Source organism: Protomyctophum parallelum (genome assembly GCF_964188405.1).
Source record: "Protomyctophum parallelum genome assembly, chromosome: 23".
In the NCBI taxonomy this organism is placed as follows: Eukaryota; Metazoa; Chordata; class Actinopteri; order Myctophiformes; family Myctophidae; genus Protomyctophum; species Protomyctophum parallelum.
In genome coordinates this window covers 10,963,518-10,978,108 of record NC_139715.1, presented here as the reverse complement: position 1 = coordinate 10,978,108, position 14,591 = coordinate 10,963,518, and the positions used below count along the sequence as shown (strand labels likewise).

At 41.9% G+C, this 14,591-nt stretch overlaps 1 protein-coding gene across 9 annotated transcripts in view; it reads left to right on the top strand.

The window, feature by feature from the left end:
- lrrfip1b (leucine rich repeat (in FLII) interacting protein 1b) overlaps positions 1-14,591 on the top strand; it is a 61,430-nt gene that overhangs the window by 18,781 nt on the left and 28,058 nt on the right. For all 9 annotated transcript variants that reach the window (XM_083758997.1, XM_083759000.1, XM_083758999.1 and 6 more), the window contains exon 2: positions 6,786-6,872. In XM_083758997.1, coding sequence (XP_083615123.1) covers positions 6,786-6,872 — 87 coding nt within the window. The remainder of the gene's footprint in view (positions 1-6,785; positions 6,873-14,591) is intronic.

Sequence of the window (14,591 nt, the reverse complement as noted above, 5' to 3'; positions counted from 1 at the left end):
CTTGATTCAGTGTTTTTGATATTTAGATATTTGATCATACCCTTCGTATACAAACCCATTGTAACTTAAAACTCCATTTTAATCATGATAGATTAATTGAAAATAGTAAATACCCGTCCTTGGTTCTGGTGACTGATATTCTCCTAATGTGTGAGGGGGTGTGTTCTCACAATTATATAGTTTTTATATATATTTATTTATAAAAGATTATTAATGAAAAAAGTAATGGAAAAACATGGTCCCCTGACTCCCCTCACGCATTCGAAGGACACTATCAGTCACAGTACCAGGTGCTGGTGTTTACTTTTCGATGAATCTAACATAGTTAAAATTGATGAATCTAGTTTTAATTGAGTTTGAAGTTACAGTGGGTTTGTAGGTAGGTAGGGGCGTGTGTCTGATTTAAAACAAATATCGAATATCTAAATACTGAACCGAGCAACTTAAAAAACTGTCTGGGCCCTCTGGGGTGCTCACAAAAGCCTGAGTAGAGGAAAAATGACCCCAAACAAGTTTGAAGGTGAAATGGCATTGGAGAAAGAGAGGTTGGTTGGGGAGACTTCAGCAATTGATCCCTCCAGGAATATAATATAGGCTACCATTGCTGTCCGATGGAATCATTGTATGTCCAAAGCCATTCCCCTTTGAATGAATAATAATAACAATAAAAAAAAAATATATATATATATATAGACTATCTACAAGTTCATTCTTATTGGCTATTTCACTACTTTTGTGGAACACTTGTATGATGAAGTGGGATGAATAAAAGTATATATGGAGGTTTGTGATCAGGGAAGTGTGCCCTTGTGGTGTGCACCCCAACCACTCGGCTAGTGAGTCCCCCCGAAAAGCATCAACGTCACATCCCTAAAGCAGTTAAAGCAACAGTCAGGATTTTGTGTGCTAAAGTGATTGATTACCAAAAAGCACTGTGGTATATAGAGGAACACTGTGACTCTTCCAGTGGCCTGTGAAAGCAGTATGATTATGGTTGATGGACCGCTTCCACTCACAACACATTTCTTCCCTATTTATCCTCTTAACAACGGCTTATCTTTTTCATTGTTTTCTTTTATTCTTTGGGATTTTTTTTTTCTTTTTTCTTTTGAGTTGGTTTGGGGTCTTTTTCATATAGTTTAATTTATTTTTTACTTGTTATTTACTTGTGGTTGCATGACTCACTTCTCATCCGTTTAGTTCATTTTAAAATAGTGATGGTGTTATTACTGCTCTGGCCTGTGTCTGGGATGCTGGAGAGAGAGGCCTAAGTCAGGGGGGGCCGTTCAGCACCAATGATCCCCGGCCAGTCACAATACTGCAGTACAGTGGTTCTCAAAGTATTTCATGACAAGGACCCCCAAATGTATGTGTATATGTATTTGGCCGGCTCTCTCTCACTCAGACATAACCATAAACAAACCTCATATGCCCATATATAGGGATATATGGAGATCCGGTTGTCCAGAGCCACAGATCATCGGTGCAGTGACGGGTCCATTTGGTACCATTTGTACACTCTCAGAGTTAAATTAAGAGTGACTGATTTTACAATATAAATTGGGGGTCCCAGAGATAGAAATGCCATTAAATGGGTGTCCAAGGCCTAATGCATGTCAGACTGGGGCTCCTTGAAATTGAAATTGTTTAGAATCACTGCTAGAGCCGTAGAAAGCTTCTCTTATGGGGTCCCCGGCACATCTTTTCGATTTAAGGAATTGAAGAAGTTTGACAACCACTGTAGAGAACGCAGCGAGAGCTTCGGCTTTGTATTGTTGCACTGTTCCAGCGTGTGTGTGTGTGTGGGTGTGAATCCTTTGTGCCGCGTTCAGACTTCAGAGCACAGGTCTGCATGTTGTGTACAGGATCTGATCCTTGAACCCTGCTCAACCCACTGATCTGGATTAAAGCCTGCCTTGGCTTTGACCTCCGTAAGCTCTCTCCAATCTGCACCAACGCCGCTGGTTTTGAACTCCAATGAGGCTGCCGTTACTGGAGATGTCTCTTTGGAAGTGACTACCGGTATATGCATTGCTTCGTAATAAATTAGGCTCTGTGCACAACTGTAGTGGCCGGGTTTGTCCAGAAGCAGCGGGCATACCTGTTTTCCTGCTCGGGTTCATTCAACTTCATCGTATAATAGATATCGCGATTATTTGAGATGAGATGGGAATGCTTGGTAACCTGACGCTGCCAGATGAGGGCGGTATTGGGTAACCATGTTCCCCAACACAGCACTCATCTGGGATCTCTCAGGGAGTTGAGCTGACAAAAATCCGTTCCGTACCGAACCAATCAGCGTGAGCTAAGGGCGGGATACATATGTGCGAAACCGGATGTGAAGCTATATAGACACGTCAATATGATTGGTTGTGTTTGCACGCCCACACGGTGATAGACAGACGGTCCCATCCAATCATCCACCAAGTATCTTGAAAAAAAAGGAACAGCCCCGTCATCGAATTTGCTTCCGCGATCCCAGATCCCAATAAGCTGTGAAACAAATTTGTGTAGCAAGCTTCTTGGATCTGGCAGCGTCAGGTTAAATGCTTGGCCTACCGTCCCGGTGTCAGTTCCCACAAGAAGCATCTGTCCTGTCCCGTTTGCTCTCGGCTCTCCTGCTGTCTCCATAAAGTAGACATGGGAGGGGGAGTGGACTGCACACTCTTGTTAAAAATGAATTATGCAACCTTTATTGCTAATGGCTATGCCATGTGTTTTTCTTTTCTTCTTTTTTTTTAACAGCAGCCAGTCGGCTCTCAGAATGATGTCTCACTCTCCTAGGTCCTTGTTCTGAGTTATTTTTAGCCTCATGTGGTTGTAATTAGTCGGTAAGTGGGTTTCGTTAAATTATTGCCGTTTGCTCAGCAGTGGAAATAAGTGGAAGTCGTTGCTTTTGGGTGGAAACCGTGTATGTCCAAAACGTCTACTTTTCAGGAAAAGTTTTCCAGTGGATCTAATGTAGTTATTTAATCGCAAGCTCAATTATTTTGAGTATTTGGTTAAATATTTATAAAACAGACGGACACACTTTCAGGACTTTTATCCTATAGCATCCTTACTATAGTATCATTACAAATATATAAAAATAATGAACATAGCCTACAAGTTCACACTGTTGCAATTCGTCACGTTGTGAGCTTGTAGATCGGCTAACATAGTGTATTAATTTATGAAAGGATGAAATATGGAGGCATCTGCCTAACAGCGATTTTTTTTCCTGTAGCCTATATTAGGGTAGCTTGTGGTGGTCATTACCTAAGCAAGGGCTCTGTGTTTATCAACTTGACAATCCAGTCGAATTTGTAAAGGGGACTTTTTGATATATACCAACTAAAATACGGCTAAAGTTCTTCCCGCAGCCGGCTCGGGTTCAAAATTCGACCAAGGCTCGTTGTTGCATGTCATCCTTCCTATCTCTACTGCCTCCCTCTCTCTCTCTCTCTCTCTCTCTCTCTCTGTCTCACTGTCAGAGTGCTGAAAAGTGATGAGGGTGAGGTGATAACGTTAAACACTTCCCACCTGGTGTCCCTATTTTGGTGAATGTCATTTTAGTCTGAACATTTTTCAGAAAATGGCCTACATGTAATGCGTTGTGACCTAGTACCGACTGCACTTTTAGAGCAGCTATTTTTGAAACATCTTGAGTGTTTCAAAGTAAAGCCACAGGGAGGAATGTGACAATTTAGGGTCACAGGTTCAAATTCCGCAGCTGATTGTTTGATTTGCACATTGCTCGGTCGAGGTGCCCTCGAGCAAGACTTGAACCCCAGTTCTTTGAATGTTTTTGAAAATCGTCGCCTACAGAATGACTCAGCCAAAAGAGAGATCAATCAATTATTTAATTAAAATATTGATTATTTGTATAATCAATTAGGTTAGTTCACTTGATGAATCGATGATATAATGATACATGATAGGACCACAATGGAAATAAGCGCTTAGGGCTGTGTGTGTGCGTGGGTGCGCGCGCTGTCCTCAATGCAAAAGGCTGCATGTGTCTCCATTCTGGCACGCAGGCTATCTGCACTTGGATCAGATTGCTCTAGCCGCGGCGGAGTGCATAATAGCCTCACAACGAGTGACAGTTGAGCAGGACTGGATTGTCAGGCTTGTTGTGAGGCTGCAGGGTGTTTTGTTGAGGCGTTGTCCACATGGGAGTGTCAGGACAGGACACAACAAACACCGGCTCGCCCGCATTCATTCCCCTCTCCTGCGTCAAGCATAGCTCACAGTACTCCCAGATAGTAGCGATGCAGCAGGCGCCTCTTCCGGGCTTTTAACCCATTTTGGGTGGGAATCCCTTTTGGTGTTTACTTTAGCTGTTGAAAAATAGCAGATCTACAAGCTCATAGCGTGGCACCGAGTGCCGTGCTACGAGGTCTTTGAAAAATGTGCCTGAAATCTTTGAATATACATACAGAGCGAGTTTTTAACTCAAATCTTTGCTACTGGTCACTGGAACAACATATTTTCAGATGGGGGTCGGCGGCCAATGTCATATATATATTTGGGGTCCTTGACATGAATGTGTTTGAGAGCCACTGACATAGAAACAGGGGTTTTTCAGGAAACTGTCAGGATTTAGAAGATTTCTTTTTTTAATTTTGACGTCGGGCCTAAATAGGTTAAACAGCTGGTGGATGGAAATTCCGCTCGGGCGGCGCTTCAACTTGCAGCGTCGGCAAAAAAAAAAACTGAAACGCTTTGCCGACGCAAGTTGCAGCCGCGTGCGTGCTCTTAAGCTGCATCTTGCATCTTCGTGACGCTACTATCTGGGAATACTATCTGTCACAGACGGTGGAAACTTCCAGTGTTGCCAGATTTATTGAGAGAAATAAGCATCCAGAGAATAGGCCCAAAAGAAGACACTAGGCCACATGAGCACTTTAAACCTATATACTGTACTAATTAATCATAATAGCTGATCTACAAGCCCGATCGCACAGCTCGTGGGCAAATCTTGTAATGCTATGTGGAATATTTCCCCCTATCTGATACGCTCCCTGGCACAAACCATTTTCAGATTAGGGTTTGGGACAATATTCATAATTCATTTGGGTGTCCATGACATGACATGTCATGGACACCCAAAAAAACTAATAAGTGGACATGGCAACAGTGGAGCTGCTTCCCCCTGCTGGCCACTGACTGCAGTCCGTGTCAGTGGCTGCGTCATCTGAGTCAGGGATTTAGTTGAGGTGTCATAATGGCACTTTGCATGCAGTGCTGGAGTATGTTAATATGCTTTTGCTCCACTAGCCTACATGATCCAGCCTTAGTTACGTGATATTATTAATAAAAAACATGAAGTGATAATTGATTATGTATTATATACAGTAGGTTAAAAATATATTTCTCTTTCAACCATTCGAACACAAGTATTTTTAACATCTACTCAGGCTTTTGTTGCACAGTTGCTTATTGCCATTTGATTTGATATCTTTTTTATATAGTTTTTAAAACTTTGATATTGATCTTTTAACCCATTCTAGGCGGGAACCCCTTTTGGTGTTAGCATTATGTTATGCTTTAGCTGTTGAAAAATAGCAGATCTACAAGCTCATAGCGCGCCATCGAGTGGTGCGCTACGAGCTTGTAGGTCTGCTTTTTTTGAAAAATCGAAGAACGACTGACATAGAAACATAGCTTTTTCAGAAAACTGTCAGGATGGAGAAGACATTTTTTAGAATCTGATCAGAATGGGTTAATAGGACTTTTCAGTTTGGATGTTTGGGCTATCAAGGCCAGAAAGTAGTTTTTTGCCACTCAGTAGGCATTCCCATGTAACTTCAGGTACCGGGTATGATGATGATGTCATCATACTGCATAGTGCATACCCTCTACTTGAATCATGATTTGAAAATTTAAAATGTGATTATTTGAAAACACCTGTCCTAGGTTCTGGTGACTATTATTGACCATCAATTATTTTTATTAAACTTTAGTATAATAATTTGTGTATTTTGTTAAATCTATTCGTTCAATTAACCCCTAAAATGAAATTGTGTGAGATATTTGTGAAAATATTAAATAAATTAAATGATGTGCGTGCGCAAAGTATGTGAATTGGGTGTCGCTGTGACCTACATGAAATCACATGATGTGTATTTGCGTGCATGCGCATCTGTTTTCACAGCCTATTTAATCAAGTGTCTTCAGACAATGGTGATTAAATCACAAGCGACACAGATAACCGTAACCTCAGATGACCTCAGAGACGATGAGCATCCCCAACCCCCCACACCTCCCCCCAACAATGTCCTGATCTAATTTCTTTCATCAAAGTCTTTTTTTAATTATCTTCCAAGTCATTCTATACCAATCTCCGTCTGTTCATGTCAGCCTGCGTGTAAATTCAACTCTTAAGAGTGTACACATGTAATAATTTGGTTACATTTGTACACTCTCAGAGTTGCAAATTGATGAAGTCACAGCACTGAGGACTCTGAGTTTTACTGTGCAAAACACAGACAATGTGGCGTTGTCATGCTATGCTACAGTAGGTCAAATCGCTCCCGACGGTCATACTGTATGCACGTACAGTAAATGATCTGGTGGTTTCTATTTTACATTTGCCACTGAGAATGAGAGTGATGAAAGTTTGCATCGATCGACACCGTGTGTGTGATCCATGGACCAAAATACTTCAGTCGATTTACCTATCCTGTCCATAGTTGAAGCAGCTCAGTGGTCTGTCTGTCTGTCTGTCTGTCTGTCTGTTGTTGAAGCACACTGAAACTCATTTTTACCCTCTCTCAATTTCTCTCTCTCTCTCTCGCCAGGCGGAGGCGAGGCTGGCGGCTAAGCGGGCGGCCAGGGCGGAGGCGCGGGAGATTCGAATGAAGGAGCTGGAGAGACAACAGAAGGAGGTGAGGAGAAGGTTCACAAACCTTTTGCTGCGTGCGTGTTTTTGAGCGGTGCCTCCGCTCCATTACGCAGCTATGTGTGTCCCTATGTATACGTGTCCCCGTGTCTGTCCGAGCACGGAAAGCTGCAACACGGTAACTCTTGTCACTTCTCGACCGTTTCGGACGCAGGAAGGGCTCGCCGGAAACAGGCCCCCTGGGTGCGTTCCTGGGGGTCTGGATGTTCCGGGGACCCCCACGCGGTAACTGTCATTTCTCAACGATTTTTTCCAAAAACACAGTGTGCAGTACAGAGCACAGACACTACAATACAGTACAGAGCACAGTACAGTAACTATACCAATAAATGTATAGTTGCACCGCTCTAATTTTTGGTAGTTTTTTCGTTTGATTAGTGAATAGATGAACGTATAAGCTGCTGTTAACATGTTCCAATGTATGGCTAGACAATTAACCGAAAGAAATATATCGAAACCATTTAGAACCAATGAAGCACTTAATCTTGCTCATCATGATTAATCATGACATTTATTGGTTATCTGTGAAGTAGGTCTTTGACACAAAACAATTGTAATGGGGGGCAAAGTACACTGTATTGATCAGATACAAGGAGGGTCTGTGTTGAGACAGCGAGAGCTGTGAGCCGTCTTGACAGTGACAGTGCTGAGTGGCTTTAGGGTTTCAGACCGACGGGGTGAAATACCAGGCGTCTGACACTTCAGAGTTGAGGCCTTGAGTTGCTCGTTTTCCCCTGGCTTATAGGGTTTTCGATATGGCTTTTCCTGACGTGGTGAGTAACCTGACACCGTTCTGCGATACAACTGGATCCGCAACACGGCCATGCAAAACGCGCACGCAGGCACGCACATTTGGACGCACATTTGGACGCACTTACTGCTCAACAGAGGACATTATGGGGTGACATTCTTCTCATTAACAGTTTGACTGCGGAAAACGATTTATCAGACTTTTAATCAACCCCCCTTCACTGCCGAGATTGTTGTATTACCTTTAGAGCATACGCTGAATTATTTGGGCTTTTAATCCGCGAAAATCCAGCAAAAAAAGCTCCCGTGGTTTGTTATGATTCGATCGTACCATCCACCATCTTGGTGCACCCGGAAGACGCACACAAGACTCGTCTCAATGAGGCGTTGCACCCCATGCATTTCCATTGGCCTCAATTTCCCAGAAGCCCTAGCAGCCCACAGCATGTGACGATTTCCGGTTTTTTTATCACAACAGATGCGCCTACTCTCTTTCTCCGCGGCGAAGAAGAATTTTCTTTTTTTTGTTTACATTACGGCGGATTAAACACATAAAACAAAACTCGCGTATGTCCGATATGGCAGCGACATTAACCTGGAGTAATCCATTCAAAGCACGGAAACTGTTAACAGTAGATGTAACTTTACACCTAACGCCTACGTTCTTTATATTCACAGTTCTCTGCTTTTCGTTGTGATTGATGACGGCTATTAGTTATTCCAATACCGATACATTACCAGTATTGGTTGTCTATATTGCCTAAAACGCTGATATCGGAAATTATGTCATTTACAGTAATTGTATCTTGAATTTTTAATGCCTCAGCTGATGTTGCATTATACTGTTTTATGCTCTTACTGTGCTATTTACATTGTTATTTTATTTACTAAGTTTAGCTACACTTTAATGATTATAAATTATAATTTATTCCTAGATCAGTGGTTCTCAAACCTTTTTAATTTCAAGGACCCCCATAACTCTTGAGTTAGTTATGGGGGTCCATTTGGAACTTCCTCAATGAACCCTGAGAATCTCTGGACTCCACTTTGAGAACCACAGTCCTATTGGCAAGCTATTGGTATCGGACTTGGTATCACAAAGGAAAAGTAAATATTGGTACATATGAATGCTATGAACTAACACTGCTAACCCTGCGTTTCTGTCATTTCATCTTCTCTGCTCCTCCTCATGGCTCAGATTTATCAGAGTCAGAAGGTAGGCTTCCTTCCTCCCGTCCTTCCTTTCATTCCTCTGTTCTCTCTCGCTCATTCACTTATTTACTAATTCATGTCCTCAATTATGCAGGTTTATGTGACTTTTTCATACTTTTTCGTGTCTCAAATGTCAAACACTCGACGGCTCCCTTTTTGCTATCAAACATATCAGGCCAATATTATTTGAGAGTAATTTGTTTGTATTGTAATCACACAGCGGATTAATTTAGCACATTAATTTACCGGTAGTTTACCTTGTGACTGACAACCTGTTTGATCATGTTCGGGAAGGAGAAACCAAACGCTACTACTGCTGCTGCTGCTTCACCCTGGTCTAACTGTCGTTAAAGGACCATTTCACCCAATTTGAACCCTAAGTTGGCACCATTTCTACTCACGCCGTCTCATAGGCGGGCTGTGGACAGTAAACAAACAAATAAAAAGTGTGGTAATTAAAAAAAAAAACGAAAAAATATATTGTTTTAACACAAAAAATGCTGGAAACGTATCCATACGCTTTATTAATATCGAACGCCGTACGCGCGAAGCGTATGTATACGTTTTATACGTTTTTTTATTGCTTACTGTACATCAACGTCCTATGCTCCAGGACACCGAGGAAAATAACAGCGATCGTCTCCAGGAAGCTCCAATATGTGATCCGGGAGTAAAAAGCCCCTCCCTCCTGAAAAGAGGTCTGTCTGTGGCGAAGACGCTCCCTCCTCCAATGCCTCCATTACACGTATGGGTCTGCACGGCAACGGCATAGACCAACGCAGATGTCAGGGCATCTAAAATGGAGTTACCCATCTAGTAGTAGTCTAGTGTCTGTGAATACACTCGATTCCCCCTCCCCTCCTGTTTCTACATGGTTTCTCCCGAGGAATCTTTGTGGGGGGAGTCTGAGTCTCTTCTGCCCGGATCGCATTGCAGTTTGAGTTCCCTGGCCCCAGGCCACACTGCGCCTTGTAATCGCCTTGCACCGCTCTCTCATTCTCGGAAAAAGATATAACGCAGTCGTGTCGATTTGCCCTCTGCCAGTATATAAACCAAGAATAATCTTCAACGATCGCCATTTCATAACGTTTTCAACACGCACACGGCACACGCCATGATCAACTAACTGCCTGGCTACGTCTTCAGTCTTCACCAGCCATCGCTATCCGTTGTGTGGATCGCCATCGCGTCTTCACTTTGTTTGTTTGGGCAAGAAGCACGATCAGCGATGGAAAAGAGCTTTATATCCACGGCAGATAAGTAATGACGTATTATCGAAGGACCGCCATGATCAACTTACTGCCTACGTCTTCGTCAGCCAATGCAGCCATCATCGCTATCCGTTGTGTGATTGTGGATGTAGGCTATATCCACGGTATCGAGAGAGACGCCCGGCTGTGATATAGGTCTTATCACTGCAATTATAATGAATAAAAAGGCTACAATCACACAACGGATAGCGATGGCTGCATTGGCTGGTGACAACGTAGCCTCGGTCCCAGGCAGTTAGTTGATCATGGCGGTCCCTCGATAATACGTCATTACTTATCTGCCGTGGATAAAACTCTTTTCCATCGCTGATCTCTGCTTCTTTGCCCAAACAAAGTGAAGATAGCGTTGTCCAACAAAGCAGCCAGTTATTTGATCATCTCTCTCTCCTGTGCTTCTTTCCTCAAACATGTCCAGACATGTCAACCTCAACCACTAAACTCACCGATCCAGTAACGCATCTCACCGTTATACTATCGTTCTGAAGGCAGATATAAAAATAAACATAAATAAATTATTGTCATATACATACTACACACTGAATGAAAGCCCTAATTGTCTACTTTTAGGAGGAAAACAAATACATAATATTGATCCCATGTACAGTTTGTCAGTAGGATATTGAATGCAGTTGTTCAGGTCCAACTATTATTCACAAAATAAGGCCTATAGCGACATGTACATATTATATACCGTATGAAACAGAAGACCCTCTGCTTTCATAAGAAAAAAACTAATACTGTAATAATAATAAAAATCACACCCCTGTGAAGTGAGCAGTGCAATGTTGCGCAACATTGCACTGCTCACTTCACAGGGGTGTGATTTTCATTATTATTACAGTAGAAGTATTTTTCTTATGAAAGCAGAGAGTCTTCTGTTTCATACGGTATATAGTATGTACATTTCGCTATAGGCCTTATTTTGTGAATAATAGTTCTTCTGGTCCATGCATTTTCTGAAATCCTCTCTGGTGGGCGCAAGCTGCATTCAATAGCCAATTACTGACAAACTATACATGGGACCATGTGTATTTGTTTTCCTCCTAAAAGTAGACATTCAGGGCTTTCATTCAGTGTGTAGTATGTATATGATATTATTTGTGTTCATTTTTATATCTGTCTGTCAATGTCTGTCAACTTCAACCTTCCATATCTCTGCTGTTTTTTCAAGCGAGCAGCGTGCCTTCAAAAGCAGGTTTTAGAAAAAGGTCAATATCTCCAGAATGGAAGATGGTAGAATCATAATTTTTTTTTTAAATTGAAGTGGACATGTTTGGCCTACTTTTTATTTATGCGATGTGATTCTCGCTATAAGAGGCCCCTCGCTGTGGGCCCCTAAAAAGTTCAAAAGTCCAATGTTAATCGCTTAGCACCAGCAAGCCTGAGCAAATAGAAAACTCTAGCATACAATGTGTTAATTGATGCTAGCCTAGAACAGTGGCTTCTATTTCAGCATGCTAACTTTCCATGAAGAGAAAGTCTGTAGTTCCCATTAGCTTGGAATCGATGAGGTCATCACCGGTAGGCTGGATTCTGAACGGTCCACAGCCCCACCAATGAGACAGAGTGATCTTACTGATTGTCTTGTCGTCCTCACGGCAACGTACATGAAGATATGTTTTGAAAATTGGCGGGGTGTTCTTTTAAGGTTTTTCTGGTAGCTAGAATGTAGTATTTAAATGCTATATCTTTCTCATCTTCTTCTTCACTAATCTTTTCCTTTGTTCCTGGTGTCCCCCCTCCCCTCCTCCTCCTCCTTCAGAGGTATTATGGTATGGACGGCAACAGCAAGTGGGGGCATATTGAACAGTGGATGGTAGGAGGAAACAACATGGCCGACAGACTCGCTCTGTTGCTAGAGAGGCAATCATGAAAACCTTGTCGCTTAAAAAATGGCTGTCTATTTGCAATTAATCCAAAAACTAGCTCCCCAGTTCTTTTCCTTTGTACTTATTCCTTTATACATTCATTTTTAAACTCGCCGTCCCATATTTTGGGGCATGTCATTGTTGGCAAAAAAAATAAGTTTGAAACTGGCTGTTTTTCACATGACTCTATGGTGGCCAAGTTCAATTTAGAGAATTTACAGTCCTTTTTGTTTGATTGAATTTACTCCAAATGTGGAATGCAGGAAAACATCACAGCATTACATTTTCTGATTGGATGATGACATTTTTATATCTATTTTTATATCTATCTTAGTAGTTTAGATCATCTTCTGGAATTTTGGGTAATAATGTCAATAATGATCAAAGAGCTGGAGAGACATAGAGACCCTATACTGAACAAACACTATTAGGATATAGTGCTTCAACCTTTTAATATAAAAAAAAATCACTCTCAAATAAGGTCCGGATTCAAGCTAAATAAATAGTTGTTTTTAAAGTTGCAAGGCTTTCATTGGATGACATTAGGGATGCCTGCCCTCCTGTGCATGCTTGTATCCTACACTGTGACATCCTCAGCATTAATATAACTCAAGACGGTGTAGAAATGTCAGCAAATGGTTCCATCTTGGTTCCATTTGTACACTCTCTGAGTCAGAGTTATGGATACGCCATGGATTTGACTGTAGTGCCCTATACTAGAGGCTTGTTTACAGTATGTGTCCTGCCCCCCCCCCCCTGCGTGTGGGGGTCTGGTGGTGTTACAGACATGGATTAGACCCCCATCTCAGACTGACTGCAGATCTGCTGCTAATCCATGTCTGGTAGAATATCCCCAAATATTTCGTCTCTGTCGGGTAGATGCCTCAATACTGTATGTCCACAGCTGTTACTTATCAGGATTCAAATTCTGATCAGAACTACGGTTTCAAGGTTGTGGATCTGCTACTTCTGATGCTTTTGTGTGACGCTCTAGTATGGCAGGGCCGCCACAACAAAAGAGAAAGACGAAACGAGAAAGAAACCCCACAAAAACGTTGAATATGGAGCTAAGAGGTTTCTGCCCGACCGCAACGATATACTATAGTGCATCCCAGTATTAGTGTACTGTATATGCATCTATGTAGCATGCATATTTATATCTAGACCATCTTGTTTTTTTATTTTTATAAAATGAGTTTATTGTGTAGTGAATGTGTGGATTTAGTGCACGCTAGTATGAAGCTCTTTTTGCTACTTAACTGTAACTGTATAGAGTTATTACCATGACATATTGTGATTAATAATGTAATGTGTTATGCTTACATGTGAGTGTTCTCCTGACGTGATCTGGAGATATTATTTAGCTAGAGAGAATTTTCATAAATCACGTGCGTGCGCACACGTGTGTGCGTGTTTGACTGTGCATGTGTTTGACTGTGTGGGTGTTGGCAGGGTTCCACCCATTGTGACACACGGAAAGGATTACATGCAAGACACACACACACACACACACACACACACACACACACACATGCCACCCTCAGCAGTCTGCTCTTAATCCCTGTAAGTGCATGTATGACAGTAGCTTAAATCTCCATAATGGTATGTGAGGTTTGACGGGTATGAAACCTGGGGCCAGAACACATTTATTTTCCACTCCGTCCCAGGGAACCAAACCCTGGCCTGTATGTTCAATTGGAGAACCTTTTGTCTAAAAGACCCAAAAGAGAAATGTTCGCTACCCAAACTATTGAAAATAGACGATTTACAAGCATACAACTGTAGATCTGCTATTTTCACTGCTATTTCTGCTATTTCACTATTCTTAGTAAAATTACTTAAAAAAAGAAAAAAAAAAGAGTCCCAACCCACTGTTTTGGAAAAACTGGTCTAAAAGGTATTTTCTGACTACGAAGGATTAACCCTAAATTCTGTGATGGCTTTTTGTTTAAGTTTACATTTGAACCCGAACCACCTCTGAAGCTGGAGTTACATCATAAAGAAAAGGAACTCCGAACTCTACAAGCTCACAACACGACACAGTGTGAGCTTGTAGATATGCTATTTTCGACCATTTTTGAAAGTACACGTTTTGGATAAGTGGTTTTTCCAGAACTCGGGGGTTAGTACCACCTCCAGCCAGGGGCCCAAATTAGCTTCTGAGAACCTTATGTGAAACCGAGCCGTAGTGTGTATACAGTATATGGAAACAAACCCAGAACCTGTGAAATAGGTTTACGGCACTGTTCGCTTAGTTGCTGTAGTAGAAAAAAAAGAGCCGTTATTTTCCAGTCCATCTAGGAAAACAAAGCGTGCATGTTCCAGTGGGAGAAAGTTGTGTCTAAGTTGAGTGGAATGTGAATGGAACATACACCATGAAGGATAGGTTTCCCACTGTGATTCTGACATGTGGAAGACCACAGATTTTTACTTGCCCATAAGACCTGAAGCCGATTCTACAAATGTCTTCTAAATCAGGTTTCTGGAAAACGTACGTTGCTTGCTACATCAGTGCTCAAACTTTTTCATGTCAAGGACCCCCAAAATTAGTTATTTGGCTGTGGACCCCCAGGTCCACTCCTGTTCTCATCAGGCCCAGGACCT